General features: G+C 39.5%; 1 protein-coding gene across 1 annotated transcript in view; it reads left to right on the top strand.

Moving 5' to 3' along the window:
- The window catches only part of TRHDE (thyrotropin releasing hormone degrading enzyme), a 314,740-nt gene that overhangs the window by 169,153 nt on the left and 127,784 nt on the right, over positions 1-17,803 (top strand). The window contains exon 6 of the mRNA XM_077807737.1: positions 173-310. Within this exon, the coding sequence (XP_077663863.1) occupies positions 173-310 (138 nt within the window). The remainder of the gene's footprint in view (positions 1-172; positions 311-17,803) is intronic.

The following is a 17,803-nucleotide window of genomic DNA, read 5'->3' as shown; positions in this document are numbered from 1 at the left end:
ATTCAGGAATTAGTAGGGGTTAAGTATGAATACCAACCAGACCATACAGACTTACTTTAGCAGGTCCTAGTAAGGAAGGCTGCTGAGCCGGTGAATCTCTGATTGATTTTCATCATTTCCATATAATTGTAAATGTAATATCCATGATATTATTTCATGTACTGTATTTCAGGAAAAGCAGAGATTTCTGACAGATGTCCTACATGAAGTAATGCTGCTCGACGGCTTGGCCAGTTCACATCCAGTTTCACAGGAGGTGCAGCGAGCCACAGACATTGACAGGGTGTTTGACTGGATCGCCTATAAAAAGGTGGGAATAGTGGATATTTCAGAAGTAGTGTTAGGAGAACATGTTACATTTGTAAAGCTTATGCACTCTTGGAAAAGGGCACACACCACAGAAATTACTCGATAGGAAACCAAAAATAGTGTGGGATAGTTTTGGGATTACAGGTTCAACACTTTCATAGTTAGCAAATTATATAAATAAACCTGTGAGACTTTCAGAGTTCTGCAATATAAAACTATTATTATATATATTACTTAGATTGTTGCAGAGTCCAAATTGTGCTAGGCATTTTAAAAGTGCAGAGAGAGGCTCAGTGCCTGCCCTGATGGGAATCTAGAGAAAACTCTTAAGGTGTCTCCAATTCCCATTGAAATAAAGTGGGATGGTTTCATTATTTTACTTACAGGAAAACTGCATTTTTTGAGTTAAAAAAATCTCAGTGTGAAAGGTCGCCGTTGAGAAGAAGGAAACTGGCTTGTATGGAATGATGAGAAAATATGTCTTGAAATCAGGGACTGTCTTTATGTTTGGGAAGGAGATAGAGGGTTCTGTATGCCAGAAATGGCATTCAGTTGGCACTTTGAGCATTGGAAATAGAATTGGCACAGTAACCCAGATCATCTGCCTTGGGAGCTTCTGTAAACAGGCTTTACTCAGGGATGCTTTCTGAGGAGTGAAATCTTCCCTTTCCCTAGACTTTGGAGCCAATCCATAGCTGCTATTACAGCCTCAGCTGTACAGTACAGTAACCTCTGTGGCATTTGCACACCACCTGCATATGAGGGGTTTGGGCTGGTGGACTTGTGTAGTCCTGTATCTACTTGTCATAGCCCTCTCCCGCCACTGCCCTGCCACTGCTCACAGAACAATCCTAAGTGCTTCTGAGGACAGAGGCCTGCAGAGAGCAGGTCTGCAGCAAGCAAGGGTTAAAGTGCTATCAGTATCCTGATCTATTTTCTGCAACTGAACCAAGCCACTGCCTTTTGTGTTGTACCTGGGGCATGATCATCCCTTGTATCTGAATATTGGAATAGAAAATTTCAGGGCTATCACCTTTTTGGTTTTATAGTATGATTTTTACTGCCTCTTAAAAAATCATTTAATGCAACACAAAGCAACTGGGAAAATTTGCCCTCAGTTACATAGACGCGGTTTCTGTTGACTTCAGTGGGGGGTTGCCTCCAAGAGCTAAGGACTGATTTTTTCTCTGAATATCTTTAATATAACAGTAAACAATTTATACGTCACTGATTCTCCTATAGCTCTTTAAAAAACTTTGACAAAGTTCAAATCCTGTTTCCGTATCTTGATAACAAATGATTTTTTTTCCCAGTGATATTAGATGAGGTACATAAAACAAAAACAGTTTTAATTAAAAAAAATCAGATAAGCTCGTTAGTTTAGGTATGAATTACTGAAGATATATAACAAATCCATTTAGCTTACATCTCTAATCCATTTCCAATCCCACATCAAATGAAGGTAGAGACTTACAACCATGAAATAATAAAGTACCAAGTGGAAATAACACTTCCAAGGATTTGTAAATAAAAGAAAAAAGTCTTTTTCAGCCAGTCTCCAAATTCTATATATTAAGTAGCCATATAGAGGAAGTATATTTTTGTAGTGTACCATCAGATCAATTAGTACAGAAACTATATTGTTTTGAATAAATCACATTGTTATCAGTTCATGTAATTCATTTACATGTTACAATTTAATAGGTGCTTGACAGAACATTTTCATGGAAAATATGATCTTAGATGAATTGTAAAGAATGTGGGTTTTGCAGCCAGTTCATATTGTGGTCAAATGCTTATTCTTCTTTTGAGCAATAGGAGAGGAACCTTCTACTGGAGATTCAACCAAGGAAGTCATCTCACTGATGCTCTCATTTTCTATAGCCCCCTTTCCCTCTGCATCACTAGATGCATGACATCAGACTCTGACTGCACAGCACCAGTATGGCCCTATGCCTCCTGCTGAGCAGCCAAAGTACCCTGTATTCCAGGGTGTTTTCATATCATCTTGCACTCATACTGTGCTAAGCAAGGGGGAAACACACTTTTTCAGCCATTAGCTACTACCACTCAGCAGAAAGGTCTGGCCTCATTTTGATCCTCTGCCTTCAACAACCTTATAGGGTAGAGGATCTTGAGTGTGTAGGACCTAATGGATGAAAAAGAGATATCTATAATAGGACATAATACACAAAAATCAAATAATCAGGGTAATATTTTCAAAAGTGCTGAAGTGACTCAGAAGCCTAAGTATCCTTTTCAAAGGTGACTTAGGTTCCTGTGTTGCTTTTGAAAATTACCATTGATGAATTAGACCAGAAGAGCTAGCACCTTGCAGCATGCTGAAGTTTTCGTTTCATTTAAATGATTTTCCCACCTTGTGTTTTCTAATGATGTCTCAACCTCAAAAGGTTCTAAGGGTCATCTCAGATCTGCATCCAAAATATCTGATACTGGTTATTTTTGTCCAGGATAATAGTTAAGTTAATATAATACTTAGCACTTATATTTTCATCGTAAAAGCACTTTACAAACATTAAGTAATTTTCATTTGCATTGAAATGACACATGGGACACTGAGACACATCAGTAAATTATTAGTTATTTTGTGCAGATCCAGCATCAAAGGATCATAGTGCTTTTTTAGGGGATTAGAACATATTTCATATATTGTATAGAGATTATCACGTTCTAAAGGTTCCTTTTTTAACTGTAACAGTTGCAAAGGCCAGTGGATCTGCCACCCTCTCAGCTGAGTTCCTCGGGTGGTTTTCCTGATGTCCCAGAATCCTAGTTATCCCCAAGTGTTTCATACAGGGCTTGCTCCTGCAAGCTGCTGAGCACTCTGACCCAATCCAGCAAAGCACTTTAAGCATGTGAGTAGTGACATCAGGTGGATTACACTTAAAACGAAACATGAGTTTAACTGCTTCTTTGGATTGGTCTCAGAGAAGCCCTGTTTTGGGTGCAGAAGACTAAAAAACAAAACCAAAGTATACATATCCCTATATTTCAGATATAATCAACCCCTAATTAATGCAAGCTAGGAAGAAACGTCCCCTCCAGAAAAATTATTCCATAACTGCCCACTTCGGGGTTTCTTGCACTTTCCTCAAAAGCATTTCTTTACTATTGGAGGCAGGATAATAAACTGGATGTGGCAATTTTTATGTCCCTGTGTTTCTTATTCATTCCCATATATCTTTGTAGCATTCTGTGCAAATACTGTTCACCAGTTTAACTAGCGAGGACACAGAATAACATGCCTCTTAGAAGAAAAGGCAGCATTTTCATTTCCATCTATCTCTCTACTGTCTGTCAATATAAATATTATGATAAATTATATGTCAAAAGGATTCTTAGATTGTAAATCTGGAGGAAAATGTACCCTACTCACTATCTCTCTCATTGCTGCTGCTCATCTTTTATTTTTGCCCATTGTGCCTTGTCCATGGCTTTTAGAAGGTACTTTGAGATAATACAATCAAATGCCTTCTGGTCCTGCTTGCAAAATGAGGCATTGGATAATTCTGATGCATACCAGGAAGCGATACTGTGACTGTTATTTCCTTTGTGGCTATTTTGCCACTTGCCATTTTTGAATTTAATGCCTCATCCCAAAGTTCTTTGGGATTCTTTCCATTGACTTCAGTGGGATTTGGATTGGGCTCTCAAAGAGAAAAAAATAGGACTTTACTGACATTTTAAGAAAAAAACCTCTCTCCTTTTCACTGGCTCATTGCTACACAAAAGTATCTTTTCTGTATGGTGGGGATTTTTTAAAGCAATTTCTTGGGTTTTTAAAATTTCCACTTTGTGTTCCCTGCGGCCTCTGGTTAGCCTGGTGGATTTCCCCCTTTCTTCTCTTCACAATCTTTTTCTCAGAAACAAAATGACAAAACTTGCTCATATCTAATTTTTCTTTAACAAAAAGACAACCAGTAAATGCCTTTGTCTTTATTATTACTATTGAATAGATGAGTTAGATACGATTAAAACCGTCCAGCTCTCTCAAACACTGTCTTGACAAAGAGCTAACATCTGCAACTTTAAGGGCTGCCCTTCCTTCTCTCTTTTCTTTATGCATCTTAGAGCTAAACATTAAAATTATGCTGTTTAAATGCCTTGGAGCTGAATATATTCTTCATTTCCACTTTTTTGTCCTCTATGGTTGCACATGCGAAGAACATTAAGCTCTAAAGACATTTATTTACTTAAGCCCAGAAGCAGAGTGAAACAAATACTGCAGTGCTATGAAATACAGTGTTTCCACTTGAACTGTTGATGATGATGTTTGAATATTTCAAAAGCATTGTGCTAGTGATTCTTAAAATGTGTGTGTCCCCTCCCACTAGAGCCATAAGTACCTATGTAGAGGAACAAAAAGTCATAATGGCTTATTCATAAGTAATATTAACAGAAAAATCCATTCAGCCTTCTTGTAAAGCTCTTGTGTCACAACAGAGAATGGCTTTCTCTCCCTCATGCTGCTGGAAAAAAGGTATCCTCCCCAAAATCTCAGAACTTGTGATTACAGAACACCATAGGAAATATACTTTGCTGAACACTAGAGAGGATTTGAGGGATTTTTACATGAAAGCAGAAAGAGTGGTGGCATTTCTGCACCAGAAATACCTTTCAGCAGGAAATGTAGCCCCGGAGAGCTGCAGCAACAGAGAGAGAGAGAGAGAGAGCACAGTGAGAATAGCATGAGGGACAACTAGCCATAATAAAAGGGTAAAACAAGACAGCTGTAGCACAGAGGGAGCAGCCAGAACCGGGACAGTCTGAGACAGATGCATCCAAAACAGAGTTGCCAGAACTAAGGGTGGCTCTAGCCAGTAACAGTACAAGAAGGGCAGATGCAGTGGACCCAAGAAGGTATTGAAGGACACTAAGGACAGGGCAAATAGCCTAGGCACTGGTAAAGAATTCTGAAGTCGTAGATAACAGCTCAGCAAGAAAATCTAAAAGTAAGTATATCCCAAGAAGAGTAATGATTCTGACAGCAGACAGAGCAGTGGAGATAGAGACTGGATACAACATAGAGTATCATTATATATATATATTATAAAAGCTATTTAGGTCCGAGACAATCTAGATGCAGCTAAAACAAGAAGGAGGATATCCAAGAAAGGGTATAATAATCCAGTGTTAATCCATGTTGACGCCGTTGACTCTATTACTACTTACTTTATTTTTTCTAAACCCTTGTACATATCATTTACTCTAAAGTTTGACTGCCGTGGCACTTTTTAAAAGCACAGTGCATTTTTTTCTACTGCAGAGTAGTAAAAGAAAGGAGCATTTGGGAAGCAAAGGAAATATTACAGAGAGTAATGAAAAAGCAAACCCCCCAAAATATAAATTACTATATTGGGAATTAGGTGTAGCAAAACTTTTGCTCAAAGGACGATGCTCGGCTGCATAGTGTAATGTCTGTGGACGTTCTGGCATAAGAGAATGTAAAGCAATTGAACATATTGAACCCTTACCAATTAAGTATGACTCTTTTGGAAAAATTCCCAGGCAATATATTTAATTGAAAGCTGGAAGAGCTACATTGCCTAGTATTGTCTGCATAATCAATGGGAGAAATGACCATGCATTTTCTGCATTTAACTTCTGTATTCAAACACTTCCATTGAAAAAAATGTTGATTATGCCAGCCACCTAAGTAGTGGTTGCTATCATATTTGGACCAAAACCTGCAAATCAACGTATAATCTTCACTTAACATCATGGTTGCCATATGTATCTATGATATGGTTACTTACACGTGAAAACAATATATTAACAATTTAAACAGATAATAATAATGATGTAAAGCAAAGCAGGCTTTATTTGGGTTATTCAGCTAGAAGAGTCCATAAAAGAATAAGATGCTGCCCAGCTATTTTAAATTACTTATCATACAGGCCAGATGCTTTTGCAGTCCAGTCTCTTTCAGTAGTCTAAGTGGATAGCTTTTTGTTTTTCTGGATTTATTTATCTATGATGTTAGTTGTGAATGACACTAAATTCTTTATACATTTTTTTATGATGGTGTGTGTCACGTGATTAGACAGCACACTAGGTCAGTGCTCAGACGACAGACTGTTTCTTCTAAAGCCATTTGTAATCCATTGTACAGAGAAAATAACTTTTAGTGGGAGCAATTTCATTCCATAGAAAAAAAGACCTAGATGAAGCAGTTTGCATTACGAATGCCATCTACACTCAAACAGTTAGTCCCAGATACAGCAAAGCATTTTCTTTCCAACTCAGAAAGGTACTTAAGCATGTTCCTAACTTTAAGTATGTGAGTTATCTGACTGGAGCCAATGGACACATACTTAAAATGAGGTATATACTCAAGTGCTTTGCTTAATTGAGGCACCTACTTAATTTTAAGCACATACTTAAGTCTATCTGAGTTCAGTAAGTACTTATGCAAATGCTTAAGTGCTTTCTTAAATAGGAACAAACTTATCCCAACCAGTAATATATATATACCTGGTGCTTTAAAAGACATAATTATCCAAAGCTGAGGAAAATTATGAGTGAAATTGAGTGGGAGGAAAATTTTAGACAGAAAAATGTGAATAAAAGTTAGAAGTTCTTTAAGAAGAATTTATTTGATAGCCAAAAGGCCAGGATTCCACAATCCAAAGAGAAGACATTTTTGGCTGAAAGCCCATTCTGGCTCAGTGTTGAAGGGAAGGCAATAATTAGAAATTACAAAAGTAACATAAACATGGAAAAAAGAAAAATAGATAGCAATCAGTATAAATGAAAAGTTATAATAAAGTATAGACATTGATAAGGGAAGCTAAAGAAATCAGAGAAAAATCAATGGCTGTCAGGGCTAAGGACAATAAGAAAGAGAGTTTTTTAAAGTATATTAGAAATAAAAGAAATCCTAGCAATGGTGTAGACCCATTTCTAGATGGAGATTGTAAAATTGTTAATGATGCAGAAAAGGCAGAAGTGTTCAATAATATATCTATTCTGCATTTGGAAAGAAGCAGGATGTTGAATTTATATCAAATGAGGATTGTGAAGTACTTTTCAGTCCATTAGTTCCGAAGGAGGATGTTAGTCAACATCCATTTTGGATATATATTTTAAAATCACCAGGCTTGGGGAGCTTGCACTCAGAGACATAAAGACTCTGGTTGAGGAGATTTCTGTCATTCTGATGATCATTTTTAACAAATCTTGGATTACAGAGGAAATTCCAGAAGACAAGAAGAGTACTAATGCTGTGCCAGTACAGTAGAACCTCAAAGAGATGAACAGCAGAGTTACGGACTTACTGGTGAACTGGACACCCTGTGAAACCAGTAATCATCAATCAGGCAGCAGCAGTGACAAAAAAAACAAAACAAAAAAACAGCAAATACTGCAATACGTCAGGGCTTTAGCCCTCGGGCTCACAGTTCAGCCATGGGGTTTGAGGCTGCATCTGCAAGTGGGTTTCAGGGCTCTGGGCGGGGGTGTGTGTGCTGGGGGCTTTTGACCCTCGGGAGCACCAGGGCTCAGGACTTTAGACTGGAGGGAGTGTTGGAGCTCAGGGCTTCAGCCCCCCAGCTCCGTTCCCGGCTTTAACCCCACGTGGGGTGCCAGGGCTCAGGGCTTTAGCTATGAGGGGAGCGCTGGTTTCAGCCCCTGTGTTCCCCCCATAGCTAAAGCAAGCCCCATTGCGTCCCCTTTGCTAAGCCCCAGTGCGTGTCCCCCTCCCCCACAGCCTAAACCTGGAGCAGAGCCACAGGGTTGAAGGCCCAATCCCTAGCACTCCCCCCAGGTCTAAAGCCCCAAGCCCTGGTGCTCCCAGGGGGCAGAAGACCTGAGATCACCGCCAGGAACCCTGGTGGCCCATAAGGTCAGAAGCTCTGACGCCCTCCCCCTCCAGAGCCCTGACACCCCCCAAACCTTGCATCTGGAGTCCCAACTCCTCTGTGGCCGAAGTCTGTAACGTCTTGTTCAGCATTCGGGACAACTTTCATTCCCTAGGTGACCGTAATTCTGAGGTTCAACTATATTCAGAAGGGACAAGCAAGGTAACATGGGTAGCTGGAGGCTGGTAGTCTGATATCAGTCCCGGTCAAAATAGTGGAAAAATTGATATAGGTCTTAATTAATACTGAATAAGGGATAGGAATATAATTAAGGCTACGATTTAGTCACGGAGGTCATGGAAGTCACGGAATCCATGACTTCCAGTGACCTCTGTGACTTCAGCCTGTGGTGGTTGGGAGCTTCCGGGTCCTCCTCTGCCAGTGTGGGCAGGGAGCTGTGGGGTGGGGGAAGCCCTGCTCCTGGCCGCTGCAGGCAGCGGGGAACCCCGGAACTGCCGGTGGCAGGGGAATCCCCTAGCTCCCGGCCGCTGGGGCAGCGGGAAACCCCCAGGCTCCCGGCCATGGAGGGGGAACCCCCGAGCACCCATCTGCAAGGGAACGGCAGGGAAACCCCCCCAGCTCCAGGCCACTCTGGGTGGTGCGGGATCCCCCAAACTCCCTTGTTCCCCCGCAACTCCTGGCCATTGTGTGGGAACCCCCGCAGCTCCTGGCACCTGCTGGTGGCTGTAGGGGACCCCCGGAGCTGCAGGAAGCAGGGATACCCCCACAACCCCCAGGTGCTGCAGACATTTCCTTGCCCCTGCTTAGCTGCCTGCTTCAGGGGAGTGGGGACCCGCAGATCCCCATTTTGTCAGGGATATTTTTAGTAAAAGTCACAGACAGGTCATGGCTTCCATGAATTTTTCTGTTTTGCCCGTGACCTGTGGGACTTTTACTAAAAATATCCCTGACAAAATTTTAGCCTGAAATATAATTAATGACAGTTATCTTGGTTCTATGGAAAATACGTCTTATCAGACAAAACTGATTTTATTCTTTGATGAGATTACTGGTTTGGTTGATAAAGGTAACTGTAGATGTTATATGTTTAGACTTTTTTAAGGTGTTTGACTCAGTACTGAATGACATTTTGATTAACAAATTAGTACTGTACAATACCCATGAAGCACACATTAAGTGGATTAAGAATTGGCTAATTGACAGATCTCAAAAAGCAGTAATCAATGGAGAATCATTGTTGAAGGAGGGTATTTCTAGTGGTTTCCCATAGAGATTGGTACCAGGACCAATGCTGTTAAATATTTTCATAAATGTTCTGGAAGTAAATATAAAATCACTGCTGATAAAATTTGCAGGTGCACAAAGACTGGTGGAATGGTAGCTAATTATGCAGACAGGGTATTCATACAGAGTGATCTGGATTGTTTGATAAGATGGGCCCATTCAAACAAAATGTTTTTTAATACAGCCAAGTGCAAAATTATACATCAAGAAACAAGGAATTCAGCCATAGCTCTAGAATTGGGCACTGAAGTCTGGAAAGCAGTGACTTTGAAAATAGTAGACAAGCAACTCAATCTAAGTTCCCAAGGCAATTATTTAGCAAAAAGGGCTAATGCAGTCCTTGGAGCTATAAACAGGGGAGTAGTGAATAGGAGTAGGGAGGTGATTTTACTTCTGTATATGGCATTGGTGAGACCAGTACTGAGATACTGCATACAGTTCTGATGTCCACATTTTAAAAGGAATGCAGAAAAAATTGGAGAAGTTGCAGAAAAGAGTCAAAAAATTATGCAAGGGGTGGAGAAAATGCCTTAAAAAGAGACTTAAAGAGCTCAATCTGTTTAGTTTATGAAAAAGAAGACTGAGAGGTGATTACAGTGTGTAAGTACCTTCACAGGGAGAAAATATTGCATACTAAAGGGCTCTTCAATCTCAAGGAAAAAGGCATAACAAGAATCAATGACTGGAAGCTAAAGCCAGACAAATTTAAATTAGGAAAATGGCACAAAGTTTTAGCAGAGAGAGTACAGTATTTCTACACAAAGAAAGACATAAACTGACATGAAGATCAAATGATGTTTTTACCCAGAAACAGCTTGATCATGTTGCCATTAGTAAGCACTTGAGATCACTGTTGGATGCCAGAATGTATTCGAGTGCTGATGTCAGATGTCATCACTGTCTTCTTATTGGGAACAAAAATAAAAACTAAGGAAGGTAATATTGCACAGGGCAGAGGGTATGTATGATACTAGAAAGTTTATTGCACCAATTTCTGTTGATGAGAGAGACAAGCTTTCTAGCTTACCCAGAGCTTTTCTTCAGGTCAGATGCTGTGAAGAAGAGCCCTGCTTTGTGGAAGCTCGAAAGCTTTTCTCTCTCACCAAAAGAAGTTGGTCCAATAAAAGCTATTACCTCACCCACTTTGTCTCTCTCATTAGCAAGAATGGCAATTTTTTTAGAGAAGCAAGTGTGGATGCAGACAGGATTACAATAAGGGTGAGAAGATCTAAGAAGAAAGGCTCCAACCAAAGACATGGAGGCTTGTTGAACAGAGGAAAGAATTAAGGAAGACAATTCAGCAAGAACAAAACAGCAGTAAAAGAGCTATTCTGCAACAAGAAGATACAGACAAAGAAAAAAGAACAGGAGTACTTTAGCTCACGAAAGCTTATGCTCAAATAAATTGGTTAGTCTCTAAGGTGCCACAAGTACTCCTTTTCTTTTTGCAAATACAGACTAACACGGCTGCTACTCTGAAACCAGACAAAGAAAAGGAAGTTAAAAGATCAGTCAGAAAAGATAAGAGAGAATGGATGGAAAATAAAGCAAGAGAGGCCAAGGAGAGGGAATTTTGAAAAGCTTTTTCTAAACAACTGATATCCTAATTCTTGAACTGTTGTGGCATTATGAAGGCTCAAGATGGTATAATTTGAACCACCGAGGAAGGACAGAGAGCTGTTGGATGGAACATTTCCAGGATGTGCTCAGACAGCCAGAACACTGAGAGCAGGTCTACACTACAGCCGGGATCAACGCTCTGAGCTTGATCCACCAGTGGTCGATTTAGCGGGTCTAGTAAAGACCCTCAAAATTGACTGCAGATTGCTCTCCAGTCAACCCCTGTACTTACCCCCGACAAGAAGAGTAACGTAAGTCGATGGAAGATTTTCTCCCATTGACTCCCAGGGGTGTAGACCCTGTGGTAACTCAAAGGTACATCGACTCCAGCTACTTTACTCACGTAGCTGGAGTTGCATAGCATAGGTCGACTTACCACAGTAGTGTAGACATAGCCTAACACGCTTTAAGAGAAGTGAAGAAAGAGTGAAATTAGCTATAAAGTAATTGCCTTTGAGGAAGTAAGGCCATACACCAACTGAAGAGTGGTAAAGCATCAGGCTACAAGATAGATGCTGAAATGTTAAAAGCTGGAGGGGAAGTGATGCTGAATTACATGTACAGGTCGTGCAGAATGGTTTGGGAAAAGGAGATCTGTCCTAAACTTTGCTGAAGAGGTGTTATCTGCAAAATGCCTAACAAGGGGGACCAACTGATTTTTGATAACCGAAGAGGGGGTCACTCCTACCTGGAAATGTGTTTTGGATTATCATTTTGAATAGGATGAAAACTGCGATTGATTCAGTACTAAGGGGAAAAAAATAGGCTGGATTTCGATCCAGTAGGTCATGTTCAAAGCAGATTTTCCTCTTGAGAAGACTTACTGAGAAAGGCTTGAAACACCAGCAGCAAGGTAGTTTTTAAGTTCCTAGATTTTATTAAAGCATTGATAATGCCCGCAGAAAAACCCTCTGGAAGATCCTGTGTGGTAATGGAATTCCAGTAAAGATTGTTAACTTGATGTGATGTTAATTTGATGTGTTAATTGTATGATGAGTCTGTGTGCTGTGTCAGGATAGACAGCAGAAACACGGAATGGTTTAAGGTTATTAATTAACTATAAGGTTGCACTCAGTCCCCACTTTTACTTTCCATTGGCATAGATTTTGTAATGAGAAGAGCGATGGCTGATGCCAAGAATGCTAATATTGTTTGCACCAGATAAGCAGTGATACTCAGTTTGTACATGATATAGTCTCCTGTTTGGGGGACCATGTAATAAAATGGGATCAGAAAGTATTTGTTTCACAATGCAGTAAGGTGTGCAATTGTCAACTTGAGCTGAGAGAGAAAGTTGTATTTGATCATAGCCACCATATCAGGCTAGTTTGAGGGTAATAAATGGACGTGCTTTTCTGGCCTGTAACTGGGAATTATATTTTATTAGCCTGAATTCCCCCACAAGTCTTCCCAAGCTGAAATATGTCCATGCTCTGCTTTACTGTGATAAAATCAAAAGCTGGATCCAGAAGATTCCCTTTGTCTGCTATGGGATTTGGAAATATTTGGTTTGATTGACCTTCTGTATGAGACTGGAGTATACAAGCAGACGTGAAACCCATCACCTGCAGCCTACTAGATGGCCTGCAGCTGAAATTTTGATGGATTGTTTCCCAGGGAAAGACATGGATAACAAATAAGAGAATCTGTTTCTTGATTAAATTACTGCAATGGTTGTTTCAGTTTGTCATCCATGGCTGAAAAAGGCTTGATGGGTCTCTTTCCTGATGAGTCTTGAAAGCTCAGTCCTTGTGGCAATTTCTGAGTTTAGATTAATAGAAATTAGAGAAGGAAAAGGCCTAATATTAATATCACCTTTTCTGTTCTCCTGTAACTAAAAGGAAAAATTCCAGAGTCATCTGAAGCAGCACCAAGTGCTAATGCTGATTATTTGTTCTTGGATTCTCTGAACAGCAGGATGGTAGAATGTTGAACACTCGGGATACATTTCTTCTTTGAATTAAAATAATTGTAACAATCTAAAGCTTAGTTAGGTTGGTATTCCCTTAAACAGAGAATTTCTTTGCCCTTTATATCTCTTGGGAAACTGGGAGTCATGGAGCCAGTTTTATTATTAGAAGGGATTTTCGATACCTTTAAGAATCACTGCTTTATTCCATACTGTTCTTGAGCTCTAATGATGGCCCATCTGTGTAAATAATCTTATCAACCTCTTGTGTTTGCCCATCCTTGAAGACTTCCTTAATGAAAAAATATACTGTGCTTTTGTCCTTGTGAGAGGTATGAGAACATATAAGAGGTTTTGGTGGAGAGGCTAAATAAAACTGCTGTTGTAAGTGGAGCCCCAGCAACATTTTGTCTGGACGACTAAGCAGCTTGTATGTCATTTTGATATTCACAAGAAAAGGATACTGCTAAGTCCACCTGAAGAACATGTTTATTTATGGTTGTTTCCCACTGAATTCTGTTCACTCTGACATATTCCTGAAATCCTGGAACAGAACTGACCTCTAAGACTAACATTTCACCAGAGCTCACCTTATCTGGCCATTTGAAAATGTATCCTTACCAGGAATAGTTATGTTAGTCATAAGAGGAAATGAATCTCATTTGGAATTTAAAACTTTCTTTTGCATATTGTATTTCACCTGTGTCCCATACAAGGTGTTTGTATCACATAAACAGCCTATCAGTTCTTAAAGTTAACCATGAAGGAGTACATATGTCTTTAAAAATAAATTGAACTGTGTTATAGGGTTTACAAGTGCAATAGCTTATTTTTAACATTAAAAGTGTAAACCAATGTTAGATAAACTTTTTAAAAATAACTTAGTTGCACACTTTTTCTCATTACAATCACTATATGCTTTGAATCTATACTTTTTAAAGTATGCCTTATTTTTATAAGAAATATTAACCACAGCTATCATGGAATATCAGCATTGTCAACTAACAATTGAACACTGGTTTATAAATTAATATCCACTGGTAATTGAAATTGGTTAATATTTTTAAAATATTTAAAAACCTTTATAGGATATTTTGCTTGTCAGCCTATATTGTTAACATGATAATGGGATAAAAGAAGTTACATCTTTTACTAAAAGGTATGGGCCTAATCCAGTAGTCATCATTTATGTCACAATCCCAATCCCTGAGCATCCTAAACTCTTATTGACTTCAGAGGAGTTTTGACTAAGTAACTGAGGGCTCCCAATCCAGCAAGGAAATTAAACACATGCTTAGTTTTAAGTATGTAAACAGTCACATTGAAATAAATAGTACTATTTACAGTTAAGCATGTGCTTAAGAGCTTTAATGGATCAGGGCCTGAGTGAGGACTTCAGGACTGGGCCTTATGTTTTCATACTTTGTGCAAAAAAATTAGCTGTACTTGTATAGTGTACTTTGTGCACAGCATGGTGCAGTGTTTAATTGTCTGTTAAGCTTTTACAAACTACTGATAAAATATGCAGTTGCACTTAGTAGGCAGAGTGTCTTTTTAGCAGGATATTGACAGGAGGAGAGTAACATCTGGAGAAGGTATCCTGTGTGGGCATGATACCTAAATCTGAAGTATGAATGTGCTTTTTCCAAATATATCGTCAGATAGTATTCATGAAAGTTCATCTTCTGGTCATTTTTTCAGAGTTATTCTATCTTTGGCATGTCAGCATCCATTCCAGAGAAGAATTGTTCAATAGCGAACAAAGTTTCAGGAGGCAGACTTGTATTTCTTAGTTTTCTGTCAGACAGATTTCTCTGAATTTCATCAGATAAATCATAATGCAGCTTCTTAGCCATTCTAGATCACACCTTTCTTTCTTTGAGATATTGGCTGGGCTCTCACTGACAATGCCTAAAGGGAAAGGCTCTAGGATGACATTTGTATGTTTTATTTTTCTGCTGCAGAGAGGGAAGGAGGAGGACTGGGAAATTAATTAATTTGTTTTCCCATTTAAACAAAACAACTTTATCTTAAGCATAATCAAGGAAGGACGCAATCCCATGTGGCAAATAAATGCATAGGAAGCTGTATTTTCTGTGGAAAAATTTTAGTTTGTTGCTGAAAAATATATAGTAGGTATATTAGTATTCTACAACAGTGTTCACCTTGTGAAATCTGAAGTGGAGATTGGGGCTAGTGACCATGGTACATTCCGATTTATTCCAGCGGAACAAAACCAAAATAAAACAAAAAAGAACTTTCCAGAAGTATTTTTATGATTCCCAAGGATAATCCATCTCTGGCAGGGATGATTTAGCAGTTTGCAGAGGGGACAGAGAAATTATCTCATCATCCTCATAATTTGGTGGTAAAGTTTTAATAACAGGCTCTTAGAAGCCGTCTACAGTACATCATTGTAACTGAGAGTATAGACAGGACTGATTGTTTTCAGAACCACTATGGAAAGGGGTCTTTACAATTGGTGGAGCATTCAATTTCCCAAGTGCAGAGTGGGTTAGCAATAAAATATCATGCTTCAGCATAGCCTTCCTAGTGGAGGTGGAGTGTAGGAATTGTAGAAATGCTGGACTGTCTACTGTGGAGCTTTTCTCTTTTGGGGAAAAACAAATCAGCCATTTTCGGGGTGGTGAGATTTGTTTTCCAAGAAAACTCAGGTTAGGTGCAACATCTGATTTTTGAAAGTAGTCCTACATTTTACTCAGTTGTCTGAGTGCTGACAGCAGCACTGTGAGGTCATCAGGTGATTTGTCTAAGGTCATACCAGGGGTTCACCAGAGATTAGAGCGAGGATTCTCCCAACTCTCATTTTCAGAGGCCATGTGGGTGACTGTCACTTAGATTCATTTCAATCAATACAGTACTTACAGTGCAACATAATAACTCAATTGAATTTTATATTAATTCCTATTAGCTTTAGAAAACAAACACTGCCTCCCTCTCTCTCATGCACCCGTGCATGTCTGCGCGTGCACACACCCACACACACCCCGTGTTAGCATTTGACCAAATTTTGCGGACTACTAGTGCGGCCGTGATTTAGTCAAAACATACTTTTTAATGTTAAAATTCTGCAATATCCATCAGCAGCTTCAAAATTTCATTTTGTTTTGTAACTTTATGGTAAGAGTTTTTATAAACATAGCATTTTTATTACATATTTGACACGCTTTGTTCTGTAATTTTAATTCATGCTTTGCTCTAAGCTAAAATTCATATGGATATCCAACTGTTGGTCATCTAGTGCCAACTAAGAACAGTTGTTCTGTAAAAGTGACTTGGATATTGCTTGTTGTCAAAAATAATATGTCAGTCATGGTATTTAAGGCCAGGAGGGACCACCAGATCATCTAGTCTGACCTCATGTGTGTATAATTCCACCAACACTAGCCAGCACTTCCATACTAAATGCAACAACTGAAATTAGTCCACAGTATTACAGCCCACAGGAGACTAGCTATGTGCCATAGGCAGAGAATAAGAGTGACTGGCATGCAGCTTGTGTGTCTCCTCATGTTGTAAATGGATTTTAGGTTATAGAATGATCAAAAGTTTTGAAAAATAAGTAGTGATTTAGGAATTTAGGAACTCTTTAAGTTCACATATTCAAAACCACATTTGATTTTGGACACTTCAGGCTTCTCTTTGGTAGAATTGTCTAAAAGTTCATGTTTAAACAACCAACAAACATGATCAGCTCTTATAGAAACACTTTTTTAGTTACATCCTTTTTACTATATGTGAAGTTTTATAAGCACTTTTCATATAGAACAGTTTGTATGGGAAAGTGTTATTTCAACCATTTCTTAAAAGGTATGGGCCCAATTTTGAAGTTCTCACTGATTTTTATTTAATCTTTTACTCAGACAAAGCTCCCCCTGTGTCTAGTCCTGACTCTGGTATTGAGCAAGCACTGTCTGGTCAGAGACCCACAACCCATGCCAGGCTGTGCAGAGGCTTAATATTAGCTGAAACCTTAGTGGTAAGGCATTTTGAGGGCGTAGCATTGATTTCTGGTGAACAATCCCTTCCCCTTCCCCTGGAAGCAGAGTTCATGACTATACTTCCTTGCTCCCACAGTTTATGACTTTGGGGGTTTGGGGTGTGATATCATGCTGATGTTGCCTCCCTTGACATCCCAGTGCAGGGAGGGGTTCTTTCCAGCCAGTGGCCAGAGAAACAGTGACAGAGCATTAGCCTGCAGTCCAGGTCAACAGCTCCAAAATGATATCCCTCAGCCAGGGCATTTAGTGGCCAAGCAAGTCACAGCACAGACACTTACCACTTTTCCTGCTCGCTAGATATTTGGTTGGCAGGCTTCCTACTGCAACCTGTTCTTTAAGGGTCCCTGCAGCACGAGGGCTACAGAGGGCTGCATTATCCCTGGAGGGTGGTGGCATACGTGGAGGTTAGGACCTGCAGAAGCACAATCAAGGGAGGAGGCAACTCATTTGTGTCAGCTCTACTCTTTCTTTAGCTGCTTCATTGAACAAATCTAATCTCTCCTTTCCGTGCCAGCCTCTCCATCCATAGGTTTGGTCATGTCAGCAGTCAGTTCCCCTTCATCAGAATAAGAGACTATTAACTTAAATGAAAGCTTTGCCTGAGTGAAAACTCAGAAGGGGCTTCAAAGTGACTATGTATATTATACATAGCATATGCATTCTTATTAACCAGTTACAATACAGACCTACATTAGAAACAAAGCCCTGGGAAAGAAAATCACATATATTTGTTTCAGAGTAACAGCCGTGTTAGTCTGTATTCGCAAAAAGAAAAGGAGTACTTGTGGCACCTTAGAGACTAACCAATTTATTTGAGC

The sequence above is a fragment of the Eretmochelys imbricata genome, chromosome 1 (assembly GCF_965152235.1).
Source record: "Eretmochelys imbricata isolate rEreImb1 chromosome 1, rEreImb1.hap1, whole genome shotgun sequence".
Taxonomy (NCBI): domain Eukaryota; kingdom Metazoa; phylum Chordata; order Testudines; family Cheloniidae; genus Eretmochelys; species Eretmochelys imbricata.
The sequence above is the reverse complement of the archived record's forward strand: the minus strand, read 5'-3'. Positions and strand labels throughout refer to the sequence as shown.